This window comes from Marmota flaviventris, chromosome 2 (genome assembly GCF_047511675.1).
Source record: "Marmota flaviventris isolate mMarFla1 chromosome 2, mMarFla1.hap1, whole genome shotgun sequence".
NCBI classification, from domain to species: domain Eukaryota; kingdom Metazoa; phylum Chordata; class Mammalia; order Rodentia; family Sciuridae; genus Marmota; species Marmota flaviventris.
This window is the reverse complement of record NC_092499.1, coordinates 84,233,118-84,256,632: the sequence shown is the minus strand read 5'-3', so window position 1 is coordinate 84,256,632 and position 23,515 is coordinate 84,233,118. Positions and strand designations below refer to the sequence as shown.

At 37.3% G+C, this 23,515-nt stretch overlaps 1 protein-coding gene and 1 long non-coding RNA gene across 2 annotated transcripts in view; one reads left to right on the top strand and one right to left on the bottom strand.

Moving 5' to 3' along the window:
* Positions 1 to 4,629, top strand: part of Aqr (aquarius intron-binding spliceosomal factor) — a 110,371-nt gene extending 105,742 nt beyond the window's left edge. Inside the window, exon 35 of the mRNA XM_027925733.2 lies at positions 1,545 to 4,629. Coding sequence (XP_027781534.1) covers positions 1,545 to 1,862 — 318 coding nt within the window. The 3' untranslated portion in view covers positions 1,863 to 4,629. The remainder of the gene's footprint in view (positions 1 to 1,544) is intronic.
* Positions 1 to 23,515, bottom strand: part of LOC139704716 (uncharacterized) — a 193,953-nt gene that overhangs the window by 92,269 nt on the left and 78,169 nt on the right. The window lies entirely within an intron of this gene.

The window sequence follows — 23,515 nt, the reverse complement described above, 5'->3', positions numbered from 1 at the left end:
TTTGTTCTTTCTTTTTTTAAGTAAATACTCACTTCTAAATTTTGATGTTCAATATATAGAATTATTCTCCTATAATTCATGCATGTCCTAAAAATTTTGTAACCAAAGTTACAAAGATTTTCTTCTAGCAGTTGTATAGTTTTAGGTTTGACACTTACAAGTATGATATATTTTGAGACTTTTTTGTTATGATTCCAGGTAATGATGAATGTTATTCATTTGCATGATGTTTCAGCATTATTTCCTAAATAGACTATTTTTTTCCTCTGTTGAATTGCATATCAGATTAGTAGTCATAAAAAGCAGTTGACCATATTGTGACTCTTATTTTTGGACTCTCCGTTCTACTGTATTGTTTCGTATGTCTGTCCTCTTGGGCATTATATTACCTTTATTATGGTAACTTTATAGTAAATCTTGAAATTAATCAACATGAATACTTTAGTTTTGTTCTTTTTCAAAACTATTTTAAATATTCTAGCTTCTTTGCTTTTCAAATTTAAAGTCATCTGGTTGATTTTGCCAAAAAAGCAGGCTGCAATATTTTTATTTATTTTTTATTAAATCCAGGGCACTTAATCATTGAGCCACATCCCCAGCTTTTATCATTTTTTAATTTTGAGATAGGGTTTCCCTAAGTTACTTAGGGCCTTGCTAAGTTGCTGAGGCTGACCTTGAACTTGTGATCCTCCTGCCTCAGCTTCTAGAGTCCCTGGAATTACAGGCATGCACTGTCACACCCGCATGCTGCAATTTTTAAATAGTATGTTTTGAAGAGTAAAATTGTTTAGGATCAATGTGGGGAGATTAACATCTTAAAATATTAGTCTTCCTTTCCATAATATGATGTATATCTCTCCATTTACTTAAATCTTCTTTGGATGCTCTCATAGTGTTTATAATTTTCAGCATATAAACCTTACAGGTTTTTTTTTTTAGCTTTTTTGCTATTTCATAATTCCCAACAAGGTAAACAGAGGAAGAGAGGCTATGTTTTAGCTACAGACTGCTGTGATGTGCAGAAGGCTAAGCATTTATAGCTGCTCCAGTTTTCTAGTTGAATGAGACCAATGTCTTGTGCCCTCCATGCCCCTCCCCCATCCCCCTGGCCTTGTTTCTTGGCTAGGATCCTCTCTACCTCTCTCAAGAGTTCTTCACTGAAGTTGGTCCTTTCTTGAGTTGGTGTGGCAGTCAGTCCTAATCAGCTATTTTTCTAAGAAGCTTTACAGCATATTTCTTTGCTTAAAAATCAAATAGCTGTTCATGTTGTTTTCCTCTCTTGAGAATTTAGTATATACTTTGATCCTTAGTATATGACATCATATGCCTTTATTAGCAGACCTCAGGCATTGTTATCACAGGAGTTACATTCATAATATAAAATGGCCAGCAGTATTTTGGAGAATTCTAGCATAAACAGTATCTACTGGGAAGATGATATTAATATGAGAACGTGGCTTTGTACCACAGTGAGGTTTTGTTGTTGTTTTGTTTTTTCCTTTCAACTCATTGGGGTTGTCATTTTTTTTTTTTTTTTTTATTAGACTTTCTTACAGCTACCACCTGCGATGGTGGAAGAAGGCGAAGAAGGTCAAAGTCAAGAAACAGAATTGGAAGCAGAAGAAGAGGCCATGCTCATTCAAGCTGATGACATACCAAGTCCACCTGATGTCAGCTGTAGTCAAGAGACCCTGGCCTCTCGGCCTGATTCCACCCCCAATCAGACTGAGACCACTGCCAGTCAGACAGGAGCCAATTCCAGGCCAGAAACGGTTACTGCTTCTGTGCCAGGAGCTGTAACTACACCAGTAAAGGCAACCACCCCTCAGGATGCCACATCTGCCCCAACAAAGACCAACTAGCCAAATTGTAGTCCTTTTTAGGGAGGACATTCAGTCATAAAGTCTAAGTAAAGTTACTTTTGGTATTTTACATTTGCTTCTGCTGTTTCAATGGCACTAACTAATGTGCAGTCTTTATTTTTGTTAACTGGTTGTCCTATATGTATTTTTAAATTATATGTATATAAACAGTTCAGTTTAATTTACTTAAACAGAAAGGCAAATAACTATTCCTTTGATATTTGATCACTGAGTGTATCTATAATGTATCTATCCTAATATGATTTCCTCTAGAATACATAAGACATACTTCACATTTTTAACAAACTCTAGAGAAAAGGACAAAATACACTAGAATTAACTATAAGTTCCCTTGAACAAATGTTCCAATTAGAGAGGAAATGGTTTCTTCTGTCATGAATACTGTGGGATATTTAAGTTCCATCATCTTTGATTTACCTTTTGTTTTTTCTGTAAAGACATTCCACTAAGAGCCATAGAAAAAAGATTTCTGTAGTTTATCAAAGAGGTTTCCTTCCCAAGAATCTCAGAATGTGTCAGAATCACCTAGGTTTGTTGTTTATTCTTAGAGTCCACCTCAGACTTGGTGAATCAGAAACTCAAAGGTTACAACAGGTCCTGTAGTCTGGTAGTGTTTGGGTTACTGGCAGAGTAGCATCAGGTAAGGCTGGTGAGGTTAAAGCAGGATTTGTCATTCAGCTAAACAGGAAAACTCTGGGCAGAAAGCAGGACCCAGACTCTGGGCAACAATTCAGCTAACTTCACTCTTTGTGCAGGGTAGAAGACTCCCAGTGTGGAGTTCTGTTTTGTGTCATTTAGTTTTCTTTGTGGATAACAATCCACAAGGAGACCTTCAGGTGTGAAGTGCATCATATTTGGGAGGGTAGAGATATTAGGACCTTCCTATTCTAGTGTGATTAGCAAACCACTAGCCTTGGTTATCTTTGAAGTTTATTAGAAATGTAGAGATATGACCTCTGCTCCAGACCCATTAAATCTAAACCAGTATTTCAGCAAAGTTCTCAGCTGATTTATTTGCATTTTCTGGTTTGAGAAGCACTATAATGAGATTATTGTGTTTTTTGACTACTGACCTCTGCCTATAAGGACTGTAAATGGGGTGGCCAGAGCACAAGAGATGGATATATCTATATAGGGTAGGGGAAATTGCACTTATTCTCTTTACCCCATTTTGATTGTCTGCTAGGCTGTCTGAAGGAGCACTTCCCCAAAGCATATCTACTTAGAGAATTTGAGGAAAGAATAAGAATTGTACCTCTCATCCTGGCAGTTTAAAGGGATGGTTAATTCATAAAGAAATTAAACCCAGAAAATTATATCAGTTGTTTTTTTGAGTGACCGTGTTTGCTCAATTCTACCAGGCCGTGGTGGATATGATTCACACTCTCACCTTACAGTGTGTCTAACTTCATTAGAACACTGTGTAAATGTTAGGAGAGGAGGGGGAAGTGAAGGGAAATGAAAAGGAGTGAAATGTGAAGGAAACTGCACTAGGAATCCCTGGTCTATTTGTTATCAGAGTAAGGATCAAGCCAGTCTGTTACATAATTTCTCTGATATAAGAATTTGAAAGCAGGTGTTGTGGGCATCTGTATGAGGAATAGCACTCACGGAATTATTTTCATTTGTGAATATATGGTATCAGCCTAAGCAAGACAGAAAGAAGCTTTACTGTATTACAGTCTTTCCTGGAAAAGATTGATTTTTTTCTCTCTACCCTTTAGAGGATATGAATTATGATACCTGCAACCAAAATAAACAAACTGCTAGGCAGATTTCTCAAACTGTTTTCCAAGTGTCACTTAGAAAATCTCTTTGTCTAACTGGATGACCATACTTTTTTTCTTTGCTGCTTGATTTTTCTATCACACTTTAAAAAACAAATGCAGGCAGAAGATGGGTAAGCCTTTTGTCAAAGGAATTAAAAACTGGATGCGGATAGGAGGATTAAATTGTTCACTCACTGGGAAGGCCAGAGAGTTACAGAAAATCATGGAACTTTTAAAGGAATTTAAGAGATTCTTTTTTAAAAACAATGAGGAAACAGAATGGAGAGGCTTAACCTGGCTGGCAAATGGGGCTGAGGACAAAATTAAGTCCATATTCCGAAGGCAGTGTTTTATTTATATTTCAAATCTATAAGAGTGATGGCTTTTACCAATTCAAGAGTTTTCTATATAATATGAGATTCTACAGACAGGTACTAGAGTCGTTGACTATTGCAGATTAGTGTTCCCATTGCTCTCCATCCTGTTTTTCATATTTGAATATGTCATGATTTGGAATTCTATTTTTAAAAAGAGACCAAAAAGATGCATGCTAAGAGATTGAGCATGAAATAAGCAATTCAAGTACTGAGACTTTTTTTTCCCCCACAAAATGCTGAGTTAAGAAAGTTCATTACCAGCAGCTGAGAAATAATAACTCCATTGATTTGGGCAAATGAATGAGTAGATCTAAATAAACATTATCAGAGCTCTTGAAGTTGGTGTGATGGTAAAAGTTGAGATGTTTTGCTAAATACTAAAAGAAACTGCATAAGTGTATCATTTGTGACTCTATTAAAAATGAAGTTTTTATGATCAAGAAATAGCACAATATTAAAAGCAAACTTTGGACTCACCCTGACCTTGCTTAAATTTCACCTAATTTGCTTATCGGCCTTTGATTTGAACTTGTGCAGATTTTACAACTTTATAACCTCTGTAAGCCCCAGTTTTCTTAATAAAAACAGGGAAGAAATCTGCTTGGGGTTGTTAGTTTGTTTTATAGAATAATGTTTATGAAAAGATCCAGCTCCTAGGCACTCAGCAAATACGTCTCTCTCCTCATTTTTCTCCAAAACTTTGTGACAATGTAGTTAGTAAGTTGTCAACTAATCCTTTAACTTGACCACCTACCTATGTCCTTATCCAGAGAGCACAAAGGATGATGAAGGGGACATGTGATGCAATTGACATTTAAGGATCCATCAAAGATCAGGTCTTCTGGTTAGAGACTTCTCAGTCAGTCCATTAGAGCATTGAGGGTAGTCTCTGCTGAAACTAACATTCTCACAGAATAGTGTGACCAGAAGGATAGTCACTAGGTTCCATCATGCTTCTGATACGTGGAACTAATCAGGTCTAACAGTTGTGAATCCTGTACTGCCCCATCCTTAAATCATTTGTTATTGGATTTTCTTGGCTTTGTGCCTTAAGTGTGCTATTTTCTTATTTTTCAGTCATTCAAATGGTGTTTTCAGAGCTGTTTCTTCAATTAAGTCAAGATACAAAAGATAAAAAAAAAAAAAAATCCTTTTGTAGGAGCCAGAAGAGCTATAAAAGATAAGCAGTGCTTTCTGTAGAAAACTCTTGGCCATTAGCTTTTGTAATTATTAGGCAATCATTGATGTTAATAGATGTTTAAGAATGGTGGAACTGGAACTGTACTTAAAGCCAGGCTTGTTAAGTGAAGAGATGGGAGGCTATATTTCCTTTACCCACTGGTACTCTTTAGTGCCCAGAAAAAGCTTTAATTAAATGGGATCTAGAAGCTTTTGATGCTCTGGTTTTTCTTCCTAGGAACAAACCCTAGCCCAGTCCCCTGGAGCGAGACTCAGAATACAGCCTGGTTACCGCTGACAGTGTGCCAACTTTATTCTCTTAGCCCTCTCCCTTTGGCTTACACAAATTGCTGTGGTTGGTTAAGCTCTTTCACTTACATACAAAGTTTCTGGTCCTATTACTGTTCAGCGTATTTCAGAAAATACTACTCTTGAAAAATACTCTGAAAAACCAATTTCCTTGGTCAAGTATGTTTGGGAAACAAAATGAATTATTATTCCCCATTTGCAGAATCTCACTTGGCCAAATAAAGGTTCTAAGAAGTTCTGCTGGAAAGAATCATGTTTATAATGTACCATTTCTCAAACTTTAGACCATAGAACATTTTTTTTTTTTTCTTTTTTGGTACTAGGAATTGAACTCAGGGGCACTCTATCACTGAGCCACATCCCCAGCCCTATTTTGCATTTTATTTAGAGGCAGGGTCTCACTGAGTTGCTTATCACCTGGCCATTGCTGAGGCTGACCAGCCTCAGCAATCCTCCTACTTCAGCCTCCTGATACACTGGGATTACAAGCATGTACCACTACGCCAGGCTATTTTTTTTTTTTTAATTAAAACTAATGTAACCATTTCCTCACACAGCTTAGTAACCAATATCTTTACATCAGTGAGAACTTGGACTCATCCTTAAAAAATAAAGCCCAAATATTTTTTTTCTCTTAAGTAACCAGAGACTGAAGTGACATCTGAAGAAAAAACTAGAGGTGAGTGATTTGTATAAAATGTCATACCATAGTGTAATTTGTTTAGTGTCATGTGGCATTAATACCAACATCCTGAAATGGCAAGTTAATAAGTTTGATCAATGAAACATGACATTCCTTCATGTGAGCCTCCTAAGAAAAGGTCACTGAGCTTTCTCTGTTTATATTTTAATTTGAGACTCCAGAATTTCACACCAAGCTTTTCTTCTTATTTCCTATCATACAGTGAGAGTTCATATTTCTGATGTGTCTTGTGTTCTCCATTATTTGATTTTTTTTAAGTTTAAATTTAAAAAAAATATTTATTTTGTTCATTTTAGTTATTGATGGATCTTTTTTTTTTTTTTTTAATTTATATGTGGTGCTGAGAATCGAACCCAGTGCCTCACACATTCCAGGCAAGCACCCTACCCCTGAGCCACAAACCAGCTCCTTAAGAGTTGTTTTTTTTTTTTTTTTTTTTTTTTTTGTACCAGGGATTGAACTCAGGGGCATTCGACCACTGAGCCACGTCTCCAGTCCTATTTTTGTATTTTATTTAGAGACAGTATCTCACTGAGTTACTTAGTACCTCACCCATTGCTGAGGCTGGCTTTGAACTTTTGATCCTCCTGTTTCAGCCTCCTAAGCTGCTGGGATCACAGGTATGCACCACCATGCCTGGCTAAAAGTTTAAATTTCTGAAAAGAAATTACTTATTTGACATAGCCAGTAGAAGTGAGCCAGAAATAATGGAAGAAAAATTAAGACAAATACAAAAATGAATACAATTTCATTACATTAGATTGAAATACAATTTCAAATACATTTGAATGTTAAACACTGAGGATCCACAGATTTACCTTGCATCAGACAAGTTGAATTCTCTCTTGCTTGATCTCCAGAAATGACTGTCCCCACAATCTCCTTCCCCTCCATCTATGACTTCACATTGCACATTCACTTCATAATTTTGTTGCAATTTAAGTTGAAGACCTTGAAAATAACCCTTTGAGAGATGCCTGATTTAATATAAAAAGATCTTTTGAGAAGCTGAGGTAACTTTTTTCCAAAAGTTCATAGTTCTGAATGGGAAGTTGTGAGTAAAAAACAGTATCTGCTTTAGTTCATTAGTTCACTTTGGCCATGTTTATTTGGTTGGCTTTTTCTTCTGGTTTCACAAACTGGACTGAAAGTGCACTGTTACTGTATTCTCATTACCCTTGGCTTTAAGTAGCACCTTCCAGTATGCTGGTTTCTTTTATTCTCGACTGCCTCAAGAATAGCAGTGGAAGAGGAGTAGACTTATTTAAATTACATTTCATTTTGGACAACATTTCACTGTAGTGTTTTGAATTCAATATAACAAAATGTTGCAAGATGTCTTCGCAACTCTAATTCTTGTGTGTTTGCAGACTATTGAGTACCTTCTGTGTGCCAGGCAACTAGGCTAGAAGCATGGATAACACTAAGGGTGAATTGTCTAGGCCACCACAGTTGATTGAACTGGGACTAGAACCAGGCAAATTCCATACCATGCTGTTCTTTAAACTTCCTTGAGACACACTGAAATAGAAGCAGCAACACTTAGGTTTTCCACATAAGTAAAATGAGCCTACTAAGAATTCCTGTGAGACTTAGCATACCAGAGAAGAGGCTAGTTTGCCAAAATAAGGATAGGAAATAAGAGATCTGTAGAAAGAATGCTCCAGTGTTTGCAATATTTGTACTTTTAGAAGAAAGCCAAATTAATATTTTAGTTTGAAAAATGTATGATAACTCAATGGGAAAGAACTCTAATGTGGTACTCTATTCCTCCAAAACACTAATTATCCTAAAGCCATTTTGTATTTTAAACAATGGAAGAACAGGTCAAATAGCAATATTCTTAAAAAGAGTGTGGTGTCTAGTAAAGGGACAGATAGGTTTGACTAAAATCAGCACTTCAAATTACCATTAATACACCAACTGGTTTGGCTTTCCAATTAACTCCTATCACAAACCCAAGCACTTGTGCATTTGAGAGTTGAAAAGAATATCCACATGAGTTAAAGTTCCCAAGGGTATAAGTTTATTTGTAAAACGGTTTGAAGTAATATGCTCTTACAGAATTACAGAAATAAGTTTTTAAAGGCTGCCATTGCACATCTTGATCTAGTTGAACTCATTAAAAGAATAGGCTCATGTGGGCAAGCAGAGAATATGTCCTCTGCTGAAACAACCCTATCTTAGGGGAAAAGTCATGAATGTCAATTGTCATTGACACTTCAATAATTTAATTGTTCTTAACTTGCCATACTACTATTAATAGTAGTATACTCACAACTACTGTTATAATAGTAGTCGTGGGTAGCTGGATGCAGTGGCACATGCCTGTAATCCCAGAAGCTCGGGAGGCTGAGAGGGGAGGACCAGCCTCACCAAAAGCTAGGCACTAAGGAACTCAGTGAGACCCTCTCTAATAAAATACAAAATAGGGCTGGGGATGTGGCCCAGTGGTAGAGTGCCCCTGAGTTTAATTTCTTGCCAAAAGAAAGCATTTATTTTGTCTCTGTCAGTATTGGTTTTGACTATTTTTTTTATCTATATAAGTGGAATCATAAAGAAAGTGCTTTTCATGTTTCCCTTTTCAGATACACTGATATTTTCAACATCAAGTAGGAAAGAAGGAGTCAGTAGGTTAATTAAGCACATTTTCTCAAAAGGCCTTCCTCTCCCCCATTGTACCAGAGTGTCATCTTTGTCACAAATATGTTCATTAGCTATATTCTTCAAGATTATTGGATTTATTAGTCCTTGTGGGCTCTTAGGAGCATCTTGTCAATTACATATCCTGCTGGGATATTTATTGGACTACACTGAATCTATAGTAATTGGCGTCTTTACTATTTAGGAATAAGGTGCCTCTTTCTATTAGGCCTCCTTTAATTTTTGACTATCGTTTGTTAAATTTATTCCTAAATGGCTAATTTTTTTGCTATTGTAAATGATTCATTTTATTACATTTGTAATTGGTTGTTAATCAGCATATAGAAATATGACATTTTTGTATGTTTAGTTGGTATACTTTGTTGAATTTATTATTTCATATAGTTTGTAGATTAATTACTATTATAAAAGTTTTATTATCCTCTTTGATCTTTATACTTTTTCTGTCTGTATGCCTTTCATTTACTTTTTCCATCTTATTGATCTGTTGAAAACTCTAGTGTTGAATGGAGGTGATCAGAATAAGTACATTTGTTTCTTCCCAGTCTTGGAGGCAAAGATTTCAGTGTTTTATCATTGAATGCAGCATTTGTTATAGGTTTTGTTGAATATTTTTAGGCATTTTTATTAATTTCTATAAAAATAATATATTTTATCAGATTTTAAGTTTCTATACCTAGTTTACTGTTTTTAAGTCAGTACCCATAATAATTTAATGCTTTTCTCTCTTTTGCTGTTAGTAATGACTTACATTAATTCATTTTTCTATTAATTTTTTTCTTTTATTTAAAGCCATAAATTGCCATTCTTCCCATGTCTAGTAATTTTTATTGGAATACTGGACACTACAAATGCCATGCTGTTGAATGTTTGGATTTTGTTTTCTTCCTTTAAAAAGTGTTGAAGTTTGTTTGGGCAGGTAGTTACTTGTGGATCAGATCTGTGGGTTTTATTAAGCTTTTTATGCTTAAGTTGTGACCCATCTGTGATCCCTATTGGATGCCCCAGGTTTTCAATGAAGTGTCTCTAGTAGGGGTGGTTTACATGTAAATATTTCCTCATCTTGTGTGAGCTCTGAGAATTGTATAGCTTTTCACTGGCATTCCTTGATTGACTTCTGGAGTTTTATCCCATGCACTAACCAAGATTTGAGAGGATGCCTCTTCAGATTTCCAGAGCTCTTTCTGTGTAAAATACTCCCTTTTCAGTTAACTCTGCCTCGTAAATTCTAGCCAGTTCAGCCCTCCTCAACCTTCTAATCCCTCAAATTTGGTGAAACAGCTAGCCTTCTACTTGAGTTCTCCTTTACTATGCTGCTGACTGGAAATCGCATCCAAGCAAAAAGCCAGGACAGTTACAGGACTCACCTTGCTTATTCCTTTTTGTTCAGTGATGAGACCTGTTTTCCTGTGGTTCTGTGTCTGAAAATAGTTGATTCACATATCTTGTATAGTTTTCTAGTTGATTATAGTGGGATGATAGATTACTACTTTATGAGCAGCATTAGTTTTTCATATATTAAAGCAAGTTTATATTTCTAATCTTCTAAAAATAATTTCTATATTTTTTGATAATATTTTGTTAGGATTCTTGCATTTATGTCTTGAGATTGGTCTATAACAATAATTACATTTGAGTAATTTATAATTATAATGATTAATACATAATGTACTATATTATATTAATAATGCTAAAGTATTGATTATTAAATAATTGTTACTACTAAGTAATAATTATTACTTATTGTCTGGTTATCAAGATTATGCTGACCTCAAATTAAATTAAGATGTATTTTCTTTTCTTTTCACTGGAAAAAAGCATATGTAAATTTGGTATTATTTTTAAGTGCTTAAAACAATTCATATGAGAGAAAATTGTAGGAAGATTTGAACTATATTCAATTTATATAATAGTTTAAAATTATTCTATTTCTTGTGTTGGTTTTAGTCAGCTACATTTTTCTAAGAATTTGTCCATTTCACCTGAAATTTTCAAATTTTATATTTCAAATATTTATATTTTCAAATTTGTATTTGAAAATAACATAGATTATAGCATAACTTTAGCTATTATTTACACATTCTATATCACATCTTCATCAGCATTCAGTTCAAAATATTTCCTAATTTCCATTGTGGTTTCATTTTAGCCCACATTTTCTCATTTTCATTGAAAATCTTTTGGAACTTTATAAAGGTAGTAGTTACACAATATTGAAAATGCAATAAAGCCACTGAATTATTCACTTCAAAGTGGTTGCATTTATGTAATTGCTTACTCTTAAGTGGTTTATTATGTGTTACATGAATTTATTTCAAACACCTCACCTTTTAAAAAGTGCATTACTCAATTTCTAAGCATTTAGACATTTTGTTATTCTAGCTTCATTCCACTAAGTTTAAAGAACATATTCTATCTGATGCTAATCCCTTGAAATTTACCACAACTTTTATGGTTTGTTTTTATAAGTAAATGTGAAAAGATTATTTATTTTGTGGTATTTTGGTGTGTTTTTGTGTTAATCATTTCGTTTAAATCCCTTATATCATTTTTCTTTATTTTTTAAATCTGCTTGTTCTGTCAGTTACTGATAGATTAGTTTTTTAAAAATCCCACTATGATTGTAGGTTTATTCTTTTCTATCAAATTTTGTTCTGTATATTTTGAGTCCTTATTAAAAGCATAGAAACAGAATTATTCTACCTTCCTAGTGGATTAACTTTAATACTGTCCCTCTTTTTTACTTGAGGTATGCTTCTTGCCATAAAGTCTACTTTGTCTTATATCAATATAGTACAGCAGTTTTCTTTTCCTTTTTTTCAACTCTCAACCTTCCATATTCTTGTATTTAGGAATTTTCTATTATAAGCTACATATTATTGGGCTGGGCATTTGGTTCTACCCTACTTATACTAATAAGTTGTGCATTTCTGGCAGAAAGCATAAGACTCGTGGGTGATAAGCAAAGCACAGTTAGCAGCATGAGCATTGGTATGTTTGTTTGCGTCACATCCTCTTGCTCCCCAAGTCCCACAGAAGTAACGTGGAGGGTCCAGATGGATGCCTTTGTGCTCAGTGGATTGTGAGAAACATTTGGGAATCCCCCACTTTCATAGCAAGCAACAAACAAGCCTGCTCTTTATCACCAAGGGAGACATTACCTCATCCTCAAGGTATTTTGCTGCAAACTCAACCCTCTAGAGAAAAGGCCTGAGTGAAAAGCAGCCATGTGTCCTTGGCACACCCCACAGAGCCTGGAGGGGTACTCTGTGGTCGTGAGCTCACCATGTCTCTTTGTAATTGTGTCAGGGATTTTTGCTTATTGTATTTTAGAACTATGTAACTACATATGTGCACATTCAGAATTATGATACCTTACTGGTAGATGGACTTTTTATCTTTAGGAAACATCCATTCTTAACTCTAGCAACACTTCTTGCCTCAAAGTCTGCCTTCTTGTGTATTAATATAACTACCCCAGTTTTCTTTGATTAGATTTTTCATGGCATAGCTTTTCTCATTTTTCTGCTCAGCATTCTGTATCCATATACTAAAAGTTTTTCTTTTGTAAGCAAGGCATTGTAATTAGACCAGCAATGCCTTTTCATTAGAGTAGATCACTTTAATTGTATATAATTGCTGATTATCTGGCTGGTACCCTTTTTAAAAAAAAGAGAGAGAGAATTTTTTTAATATTTATTTTTCAGTTTTGGGTGGACACAACATCTTTATTTTATTTGTATGTGGTGCTGAGGATCAAACCCAGCGCCCTGCGCATGCCAGGTGAGCGCAGTATTGAGCCACATCCCCAGCCCTCTGGCTGGTATATTTTAACCATTTTGTCACTCTATCTTATGTTCTCTTTTCTCATCTTTTATGCCTTACTTTGGAGGTATAAAGTATTTTTTTATTATTCTACTTTCCCTACTATATTATTTCATCAGTAATATATTCTTTTTCCAGTCATCATGAAGATTGCTACAGGCATTCTTACTGCAGTCTATAAAAATTAAAACCTCATCTGCTTCCCAGATGATGCCAGGGCCTTATAACAATGATTAAATATCGCCTTGTTGTTTTTATACATCTTACTTCTATGTAAATTTTTGAAGAAATTTTTCTACTAATTAAAACATTGCTATTATTATTGTTTGTGGCTTAATGATCATTTAGATTTACCCATCTATTTACCCCTTCAGTTGCTCTTGACTCCTTCTTACATTTTTTGTACTTCTCCCTGCTGTAATTTTATTTCTTTATGACTCCTTTAACTATTTCCTTTAGTGCAAGTGTACTGCTGACAAATTCTGTTTCTATTTGTCTGGAGATGTCTTTCTTTCACCTTTGATTCACTGTGTGTAGCATCCTAGATTGTCAATTTCTTTAAGCACTTTTTTTAAAATGGTATTTTATTGTCTTATACCTGTGTCTCTCTTTGGGAAAGTTGGCTATCAGTCTTTTGTTTTTCCTTTGAAAATAATATTTCTTTTCTTTGGCTACTTTTCAAAACTTTTAGCTCTGCCTTTGATTTTTATCAGTTTGCCTCAGCTGTGCCTTGGCACAGTCTGGATATTTTCTATTCACCTAACTTTCAGCACAATTATCCTCCCTCAGTTCTGCCTTATTTGCTGTTAAATCCATCTATCAAGTTCTAATTCTGGTTATAATACTGTTCATCTCCATAAGTTTTAATTCTATTCTTTTTTAGCAAATCCCAACTCTTTGGTGAAACTTACCATCTTCTCGTCTATTTTCTTGACCCTATTAATCAAGTATTTTCATGTGTCTAATGCTGGATCAGTGTTTCTGTTTTCTGGTTTTTACATTTCTGATTCTTGCTATGTCTGGTACTTCTTTAACAAATGCCTGACATTGTACTTGAAACATTGCACAGGTTCTAGATGATGTTTTCTCCTTCTGGAGAGGATCAGCTTTCTCCTCTAGCAAGCAGCCAAAGGCAGGCTGTCTCATTCCAAGGAGGCCCATGCTACCCCAACATGCCCCTAGGCTGTTTTGCTATCTTAGAGAGGGTCACTCTAACTCTGGCCCCTCATTCCTAAAATGTAGTCTTATAGAGGTCCCAGTGTAAGGCCTGGAATATTTTTTGGAACTGTCCTCCTTGGCAAGTACTGAACTCAGTTGTCTCCATAATATTAAGAAACTGCCCAAAATTCAGTATACTTTTTTGACTCTGTTTTGTAAGCCTCTTCTTCTCTTATACAACTTAAATAGTAAATAATGGAGAAACTATTGCTGGTGTTGGACTCATAGCTTTGCATTCCTTTTCTCTCTGGCATCTTGATGCTATAATACTTAATTGCCTTGGCAGCTTCAAACTTCAAATTTTCCAAGCCCTGTCAAATTACCAAATTTTTCATTTCTTGGGTGTTTTTCCTGCACCAACTCTTTCCAGTAGCCCTTACAGGTGAAGTATTGGGCAAAATGTGGAATTCCTGACTAATCACCCCAAGAAGCTTCCCTTCTCTCAAGTTTCAACTATCTTGGCATCTTTCTGGTGATTTCCAGAAGATTTTTTTCTTTAATTATATTCTGTATGTTTGAATTCATCTTGGTGAGCACGTGGGTCAGGCAATTCCATCTGGCTAAGCTGAACCACATAGAGAAACAGTGGCTTGATGCTTGATTGTGCCTCCTTTTATAATGTCTCATTTCTATTAGGGACCCATAAGTCTCTGCAGAATTGCCCTTAAGGATCAGCGTGGTCAAGCCCTACCTTTTTTGGGTAACTCTTGGTTCTTCTTTTCACTCAGGAAGCTCTAGACCATAGCTGCAGAGACTGTTTCTCTGATCTACAACCAGTCTTGAAAATAAGACCCTCAGGGTTAGCCCTTGGTCTGCAGCTTCAGGTTACCCTTCTGCTGGTGGGGCTCAGAGTACTCAGAGCACTTGCACTGACAAGAACAGTCCCAGGTTTTGATGGAGCAGGGAGCCAGAGCAGCAGGCTCAGAGGTCAGTACGGCACCAAAGACAAGACTTCCAGATAAATATGAAGTATGTCTCCCACTCATTTGGTATTGACCATATGTGAAATGCTGTGTTTTTTCACATGCTTTATCTTCATTTGCTCTTTTCAATTATTCCAAGATGTGGGTTTTACTTCAAAATCTCCCTTATTTGTCTAAAGTCACCATCAATAAATGAGATAACTGTTATTTGAACTTTAACACAAAACTCTATCTTTTCTAAACTGCTTGTTATATTTATAAAACCTGGCCTGAGAACTGACTTAAGAGTTGGATTCCGTGTTATCTGTGATGATATTAGCAGAGTTGCTTTATACATTGAGCATACCATATGATCCTAATCCTCTCTAATCCTGACCCTACTCCTCTCCACTAGATGGAGGTGACAAATACTGGTCAGTGTTTCACTCATCACACCTATGAGTTCTTCTTCAGGCATTTCCTCTTTGGTTGAGTCACCATGCTTATTAATTTATTTACATCATTCTTATGTAAATTTTTAAAATTTTACTTATGAATACAGGATCAGATAATTCTCCATTGACACTCATTCCTAATTTGTACTGTAGCAGGGTTTAGGATGGGGCTATGTGCTCATGATCATTTTATTGTTCATTACAAGAAGACTCAGTAATCTTCTAGCACCAGAAGAAAAACCAAACAAATGCTATGTCATCTAGCAGGATGTAGAGTTATACTGCTTCCTCTTGTCAGCTCTGCTTATATAATTCAGAAGAAGAGCACTCACCACTGTTTAACAGCCTCCACAGAGCGGGCCTGAATGTGCAGCGCCCTGCCAAGTTTCTCATTAGTTATGGAGAAAAGCCATTTGTATTCTGAAATTGCATATCAGCCAGGCAATCACCACACAGAAATAGCCCCCATGAAAAGAAAGCAGTGCTATATTTGAAGCCTTAATCATGTGTATTTATAGACCTGAGTTTAGTTCTATTTGGAAATTTTCACATTATACAGTAACATTGTGATTACTAAGATCCTCAGAGGGTGAGGGAATAAGACGTCTGATCTACTTAAATTTTCAGAGTAATGGAAAGTTAGTTATAAAGAATTTTTCTGTTCACCCTAGGCTGAGTGCCTTTCAACAACTGCTTTGGATCATAACCTCATAAGATTAGACAGCCACCTATGAGGAACAGGAGATGGAAGAGTAGGGAAGTGTTTTCTCAACTGATGTGTCATTGGTACATAAAGATCTATCATTAAGATTCAGTGTGATGGCATGGGACCCTTCCTCACATTAAAATGAAAATCACTTGGGCTAGTTAGCATGTTATACGTACTGGTATCTTAGGACTTGGTGCTCATAAGTTCATCAGGACATTTCCCAGAAAAGATAGAGGGTAACTGGGTTGACAGAGCAGTTTAGCCAGGCCCGATGGCAGACAGTTTGCCCTTCTTTGATGCCACACATTCCTGTTCTTCCATGACTCGTCCCCTTGTAAACTCAGCACTTGCAGAATGGCACATTGTTGTCTCCATAGCACCTGCTTTTACAATGTTCACTGTCCCCCTCTCCCATTCACCTGAGCTGCTGAGAGAAGGCCCTAGCAAACATGCACTTGGAGGAAGGGAAAGAGTGAGAAATTTGGATAACTAGAGAAGAGTGTTCCAGGCAGAGCCAGCAGCTGTGAAGGGCCCCTGACCAGAACTGGCCTAGGGTGTTCGGGGGCGGGCAGTAGAAAGAGAAGAGGGAGACAGGAACTGGTTTTGACATTTTCTTTTTTTTTTTTAATATTTTTTAGTTGTAAATGGATCTTTTATTTATTTACATGCTGTGCTGAGAATCGAACCCAGGGCCTCACGCATACCAGACAAGTGCTCTACCACTGAGCCACAACTCCAGCCCCTGGTTTTGACATTTTCTACTGTTCAAATGTGAGCTGTTCAGATTGCTTTTGACTTCTTTTTCTGCCGCTCTGCCCTGGTCTGCTGAGTGCTCTGAAACTCAGAGCACTTCCTCTGTGTGACTTCCTCTCCATTCCATCAATAACTGCACAGATCAACTCCTCCCAGCTGGTCTGCCTGCCTCAAGGCATTTCCTTCCCAAAATCTGTTCTCCACATTGCAACACTAGAATTAGCCTTCATGTCCCATATCTGGCCATGTCGTTCCCCACTTGCACATGCTCAGTGGCTCCCCATTACACATGCCAGTACTGGTATCCACGAGAGATTTCTGCAAAGATGGACACGTTCTGCAATCTGTGCCGCCCAGAGTCCACACACAATTTAAATGTGGCTAGTGGGACTGAGAGACTGAATTTTAAATTGCGTTTAATTTTAGATGATTTAAATCACTACATGTAGCTAGTGACTATATATAATAGTATACAGCATAGCATTTCTGTAATTTTTGATGTTTTAGGGAAGCCATATTTCCCTGTGAGTGTCTAATGAAGGCTTCATTTTCCTTTAAAAATCCAGTAATGTGCTTAGTGGTAGAGAGCTTGCCTAGCATTTACAAGGCTCTGGGTTCAATCCCTAGCTCTGAAAACAGTTTAATCACAATATTTTGCCTAGAATTATAATGGTTTATGATTCCATGGAGCCCATCCAACCATGTATTCCTACTTAAAAACCCCTAGTTAGAAAGTAAAGCCCATGCCCATTTCTAGGACTGCAAAATTTAGCACATCAAGAATGACCTTGGTCTTGAGCAAGTTTGGACAAGTGATTGTTTTGAGCTACAGGAAGCTGACGAGTTCGAGAAATCAGTGATGATCAAGGAAGGAGGCCAGGGCTGTATCATAGCAGGTCCGTATTAAATATCAGGTGGCAGAGCATCAAGCATTGAAGAGAGCGAGAACAGATTGGAAACGCGGTGCCAAGTGAGGCAAGTCAGCATCCTACACACTGGAGCCTGTGAATGAAGTATGGTTGTACTAGTGCTGGGACACATGAATCAACTTATAGGGATGGAGCCAGATGAGAGTAGCCACATCTCATGTGCTTTGTACTGATATCACACGGGGGCAGCATGCCAGTTCACCTGTTTCCCAAATACAGCATGTTTCCATATGGTTATTCATATGGCTTCTTTTGCTAAAAGAGCTTTCTGACTGACCCATCAAAATTCTGATTCTTCAAGGCCTACCTCTTATCCTCTAGGATAATTCCTTCACTTCCTTTCCTTATGAAATCACTCACTTTTCAGCTGTGCTGTCCACTGACACCTCTCCTAGGCTCCATGTGGGTTTCTGGTTCTAGCGTCAGACAGGCCTAAATGACAAGATGCTCTCCCACTGGCTACCTGACTGAAATTTAACCACCTTGCTTTAGTTTCCTCCTCTGTATAATCAGGATAGTGGTACTGTATTAGTTAGCTTTCCATCACTGGGGCAAAATAGCCAACTTAAAAGAAGGAAAGGTGTATCTCGGTTTTTTGAACTCATGTTGGCATAGTACATCATGGAAGGGATTGCATGGCAGAGAGCACCTGCTTACCTCAAGAGGGAGACAGGAACTGGTTTTGACATTTTCTTTTCTTCTTTTGATGGCTGAGAAGTAAAGAGAGGAAGGAGGTTCCAATATTCCTTTCAAGGACACAACCCCAATGACCTAGGCCTTACATCCTAAAGGTTTTACCACCTCCCAGTAGTGGTACCGACTGACAACTAAGGTTTTAATACATAAACCCTTGGGGGGACACTTCACATCCAAACTATAACATAGACCTTCTTTGAAGGGCTGCTATAATGTTCAAATATGTTGAGATATGGGAATTGACTAGTGTGCTGCCAGGCTCATAATGGAATACCATGATCATCATCCATCATCTGAATGGCATCACTATCCTATAATTAGTTGCTTATGGATGCTCCTGTCTCCACATTAGGTTGGATTCCAAAGCAGCTTTCCTGTTTCAAGCAGGCTAGAAACCACCTTATAGGGAAGAAGCATATGGCTTAGTTTGCTGATCAGAAAAGTTCCAGGAATCACTTATTTAGCCAAAAATGTTTAGGTAGCCCTGCCATGTATCACATCCTTTCATCAAATAGAACAATAGAATAATAAAAAGTTAATATTTTTGACCTGTTTTGTGTGGTTTGAAATGTGCTAAAAGATCTGACCAGAATGTTACTTCTCAGTCCTGACATTATCCAAATCCTCTGTTTTTATTTATTTATTTATTTTTTGAGAGAGAGAATTTTTTAATATTTATTTTTTAATTTTCTGCAGACACAACATCTTTGTTTGTATGTGGTGCTGAGGATCGAACCCGGGCCGCACCCATGCCAGGCGAGTGCGCTACCGCTGAAGCCACATCCCCAGCCCCCCAATCCTCTGTTTTTGACACACATTGGTTTAGCTGACCAGTGCTAGGAAACAGTACCTTGAGAAAGGAAGACACAGAGCAGGTACAGTCTGCGGGCCCAAAGACTTAAGATGCTGTTGTTGCTGCTGCTGCTTCTGCTGGCAATGGTGATGGTGGTAGAGAAGCTGGTAATGATGATGATATTTATCAATATTTTATTATGTACCATCTGTATATGTGTTTTACAGATGACTAGATTTGTTACTCATAAGGACCCCATGGTACTAGACATTTCCTATTATGTAAATAATGAAACTGAAGTTTAAAGAAATTAAGAAACACAACCAAGGTTTACACTTACAACCTGTAAGAGTGGGAGTCAGGATTTGAACCAGGATCTTTGAGCATAGGGCCTGCACTGACACATGGAAGTACTCCTCAGAAATATGGATCCTGGGCCTAGGGACAGGAGAGGGGGATGACTGGTATGTGCAGTTCTTTGCTACCAGGAAACAAGACAGCGGGTGGGAGAGAGGCCTTCTGAGACAATAGGTGATGCAGCATCCATGTTTGTCTATTATTGAGATACATGTGGAGGGTGAGCTGGCCCACTCTGGCCTCTTGAGGTGAGTGAAAGCCTTCACTTGGTTTCTGGAAATGTATTTTTAGTGCGTGGTGGTGCCTTGACAGATCCTCACATGTCACTGCTGGACAATACATCTATCCTTTGGCACCACTGGCAGCAGCACTGAGTGACAAAATTTATTATAGTAGCATTCACTCCCTAAACCTAAGGTGTGGTTAAAACATTGCTGTTTTTATTAGTAAAACACATAATGGGTTCACTCACATGAGTTCTGAAGAAAGAAATCCAGTTCCTCCTTGATCTTTTTGCATTTTTATTTTATTTTATTTTTTTAGAAATGACTAGAGACTTGGCTTCCAAAAAGGATGAATGACTGCCTGCTGCTGACTCACTGCTCAGCTGTGACTGCCTCTGGCCAAGAGGGAGGCTCAAAGAGCATCCACAGAGGAGCCGCCTCCTAGCCCTTTCTGCTTCACATAAACATTCACTACAACCTCCCAGGGTCCTGGGTTTAAGCTTCTCACTGCCCTCCCCAGATCAATCCCACTCCCCTTGACCCCACTGACCTGTTTTCTCTTCCCAAACCTAGACTCTTCAATCCTCAATGGGACATGCTGCATTTCTCCCCTCTCTTCCCCTGTCCATTCCAACTCAGCACAAAAGAAATGTTTTCATCCTTTTTGTCTGATATTATAGAGAAGGTACCTAATGGTATTTTAGACTGAGAAATCCTAAAGCACAAAGTCTAAATTCTAGCAACCTTGACTTAACCAGACCTTTCTGGGCCATTCCAGTCCTAAGCTGCTGGTTAAATCCTTCCTGAAGCTTTGAATGAAAAAGTTTCTCACTGAAACAACTGAAATTTGATTTTGGAGATATTGATAGAAACCTTCACATGTGAGAGAGCTGTTAGAAAGCTCCTGAGCTGTGGTTATCTGCTTGGTGTAGTGACCCAAGTGTCCTAGGTTGTTTTTATCTGTATTTTTTCCCTCAGGTCTGGGAAGCTAGCATGGCCCTACTCAGCAGAGGCAGTTTACCTCTTTCACATGCCCACTTACTCAGAGTATCTGAGGATACTAGCTGTCCTGCAGCTTTATACCTTGCCTAGGGTCAGCATCAATCATTACCTAGCATCTTAGTTCATTTTCTAAGATGCGTAATCTCTAATAAAAACAAATTTATGTCTTATAGTTTGGGGGCTGGGAAGTCCAAGGCTAAAGGGCTCCATCTGGTAAAAGCTTGCATGCTGGTGAGAATTTCAGAGTGTACACAGCACAGGGCATTACATGATGGGGAGGCTCATACAAGAGACAGATGCAAGTTAGCTTTTATAGTAGACCCACTCACCCTGGAGATAAACACATTAATCCATGATGATTAGTCCATTAACCCATCAACCCATGAATGGATTAACCCATTCATGAGGACAGAACCCTTGTAACCTGATCACCTTTTAAAGGTCCCATCTGATCCTACCTCTTACTACCTCTCAATGGGGATTCAATTTTAATATGAGTTTTGGAAGGGACATTCAAACCATAAAGTTTAGTGAGCCCCAAACTCTCACTCTAAATGCAGTGATGGGCATTGTAAAATCTTAAAGATGAGGAATTTTTGCTTGGGTGTCTTAGCTTCCCCCAAGCATTTAATCTTTTAAAATTCATTCATTCATTTCCATATCTAGAGAGTCAAATTATGCCATTTGTAGACTACTATTATAGACTTCTATAATTACCATCTTTTAAAGAAGGAAAAGAGAAAACAAGCTGGTCCCTCTCATAGCTCCTCATCACTTCATACTGCTTACAGAGTAATTCATACAGTTTTGAAAGTATATTAATTAAGAAGAAGTTTTGTGTTATTGTTGATTGGAAGAAAGGGCAAGGTGTTATACAAAAGCATCTTCAGACACAGCAAGACTTTTATAAGAAAAACAGACAGTAAACCTTTTCCATATATTTTCCCAGGAAAACTGAATGAAAGCTATCTTCCCCAGCTACAAAACAAAACAAGAGCCAGCACCTCTGTTAGAGACTGGAGAAGTGTTCAGATGAACAAGTAAAACTCAGGGCTTGAAGGTAGTCTAAGTAAATGCCTTCTGGGAAGGTAAAATCTTGAAACTATGAAAAGGCCACAGTGGTGAGAGAAGAAATGACAGTGACACTTTGCACCTTGAAGGTGAGACCAGTTCTATTCCTTGTCCACACTGATGAAGGATGACCAATAGCCTCTTAATGAGCAGAACATGAAACCGATGCCAGAATCTTCTCTATTCCCTTTAAGTATGGTAGAATGTGGGTTGCCATTCTCAGAGAATCTCTTGCCATTATCATCAAGTTTTGTTTCAAACAACCCTTTAAAGCATAATTCTATGTGAATATCTGGATAGTTCCTCCCTGCTATTGTCTAAATGTTGGTGTGCTCCCAATATTCACATGTTGAAACTTAATCCCCAAAGAAATAGTATTAAGAGGTGGGGCCTAAAGCAAATGACTAGGTTATGAGGGCTGTGCTCTCATAAATGTGATTAATGGCCTTTTAGAAGAGGTTGAAATGCATGCCCTAGCTCCTTTGTCTCCTTCTGCCATGTGAGGGTGTAGCAAGAGATACCATCTATAAAGCAGAGGGTACATCCTTACCAGACACTAAATCCACTGGCACCTTGATTGGGAACTTCCCAGCCTCCAAAGCAGTGAGAAGTAAATTTCTATTATTTATAAATTACCCAGTTTAAGGCATTTTGTTATAATAGCCTGAATGAACTGAGACATACCCCGTTGTTGATTCTGATACCCAGAGCATCCTAAGCACAGGAAATAGCCATCTCCTGTTCCTTTATCCCCTAGGAACTCTGTCTTAACAAGGCCTGTTTCCATCTGGACATATTGTTCCCATGTAATCCCCCTGCATAGCAATGTTCTCCATTCTGTCATATGTAGGCCATTTCAAAAAGACACAGAAGTTCATATGACTCTTGTGGTAGAGTGATTCCATAAGTGGCCTACATTTTCTGTGCTTATCGATAGTGTTTCCCATACTGAAACTCTGGGATAGGTCATTACTAAGTAGTTTAAATTAAAAATGTGATATTGATTTAACATTAAACAACATTATTATCAGTTCCCCACATGAAAGGGAAAAAAAAGAAAACAAAAATATGCTCGTCTTAATAGATAAAGAAAGATATTTAATGATTTTAATACCCTTTCATGGTAAAACTCTCAGGAAACAAGGTAAAATTGTGGGTTGACCAGAGCTCTCGTACTTTGCTTATGAGATTGTAGGTTATTTCAATAACTTTGGGAAACATTTTGGAAGTTTCTTAAGTTAGACACATACCTAATTTATTATCCAGCAAATCTATGTTTAGGTAATTAACCAAGAGAAATGAAAACAAAATGCAGAATGACTTGTGTAAGAATGTGTATAACACTTTAATTCAAATATCCAAAATAGAAACAACCATTAGACAAACATTCCATTTATACAATGGAATATAACACAGTAATAAATAGGAATGAATTATTGAAACATACAATATCATGTTTGAATTTCTTAGACTATTATGTTAGAAATACCTCAGGCCCATAAACTGTAAAACTTTCACTCATTCCCCTTAAATTAGACATCACGATGGATTAGTTTCATTTTAACCTGTGACACAACATAACTGCACTGTCATGTGTTTAGTGGTTTTATCTGGGGGGGTATGCTTCCACTCACCATTGGCCATCAGAGGCCCGGATGCAGTCTATTCAATTGTAGCTAGCTCAGGTGCCAAATAAG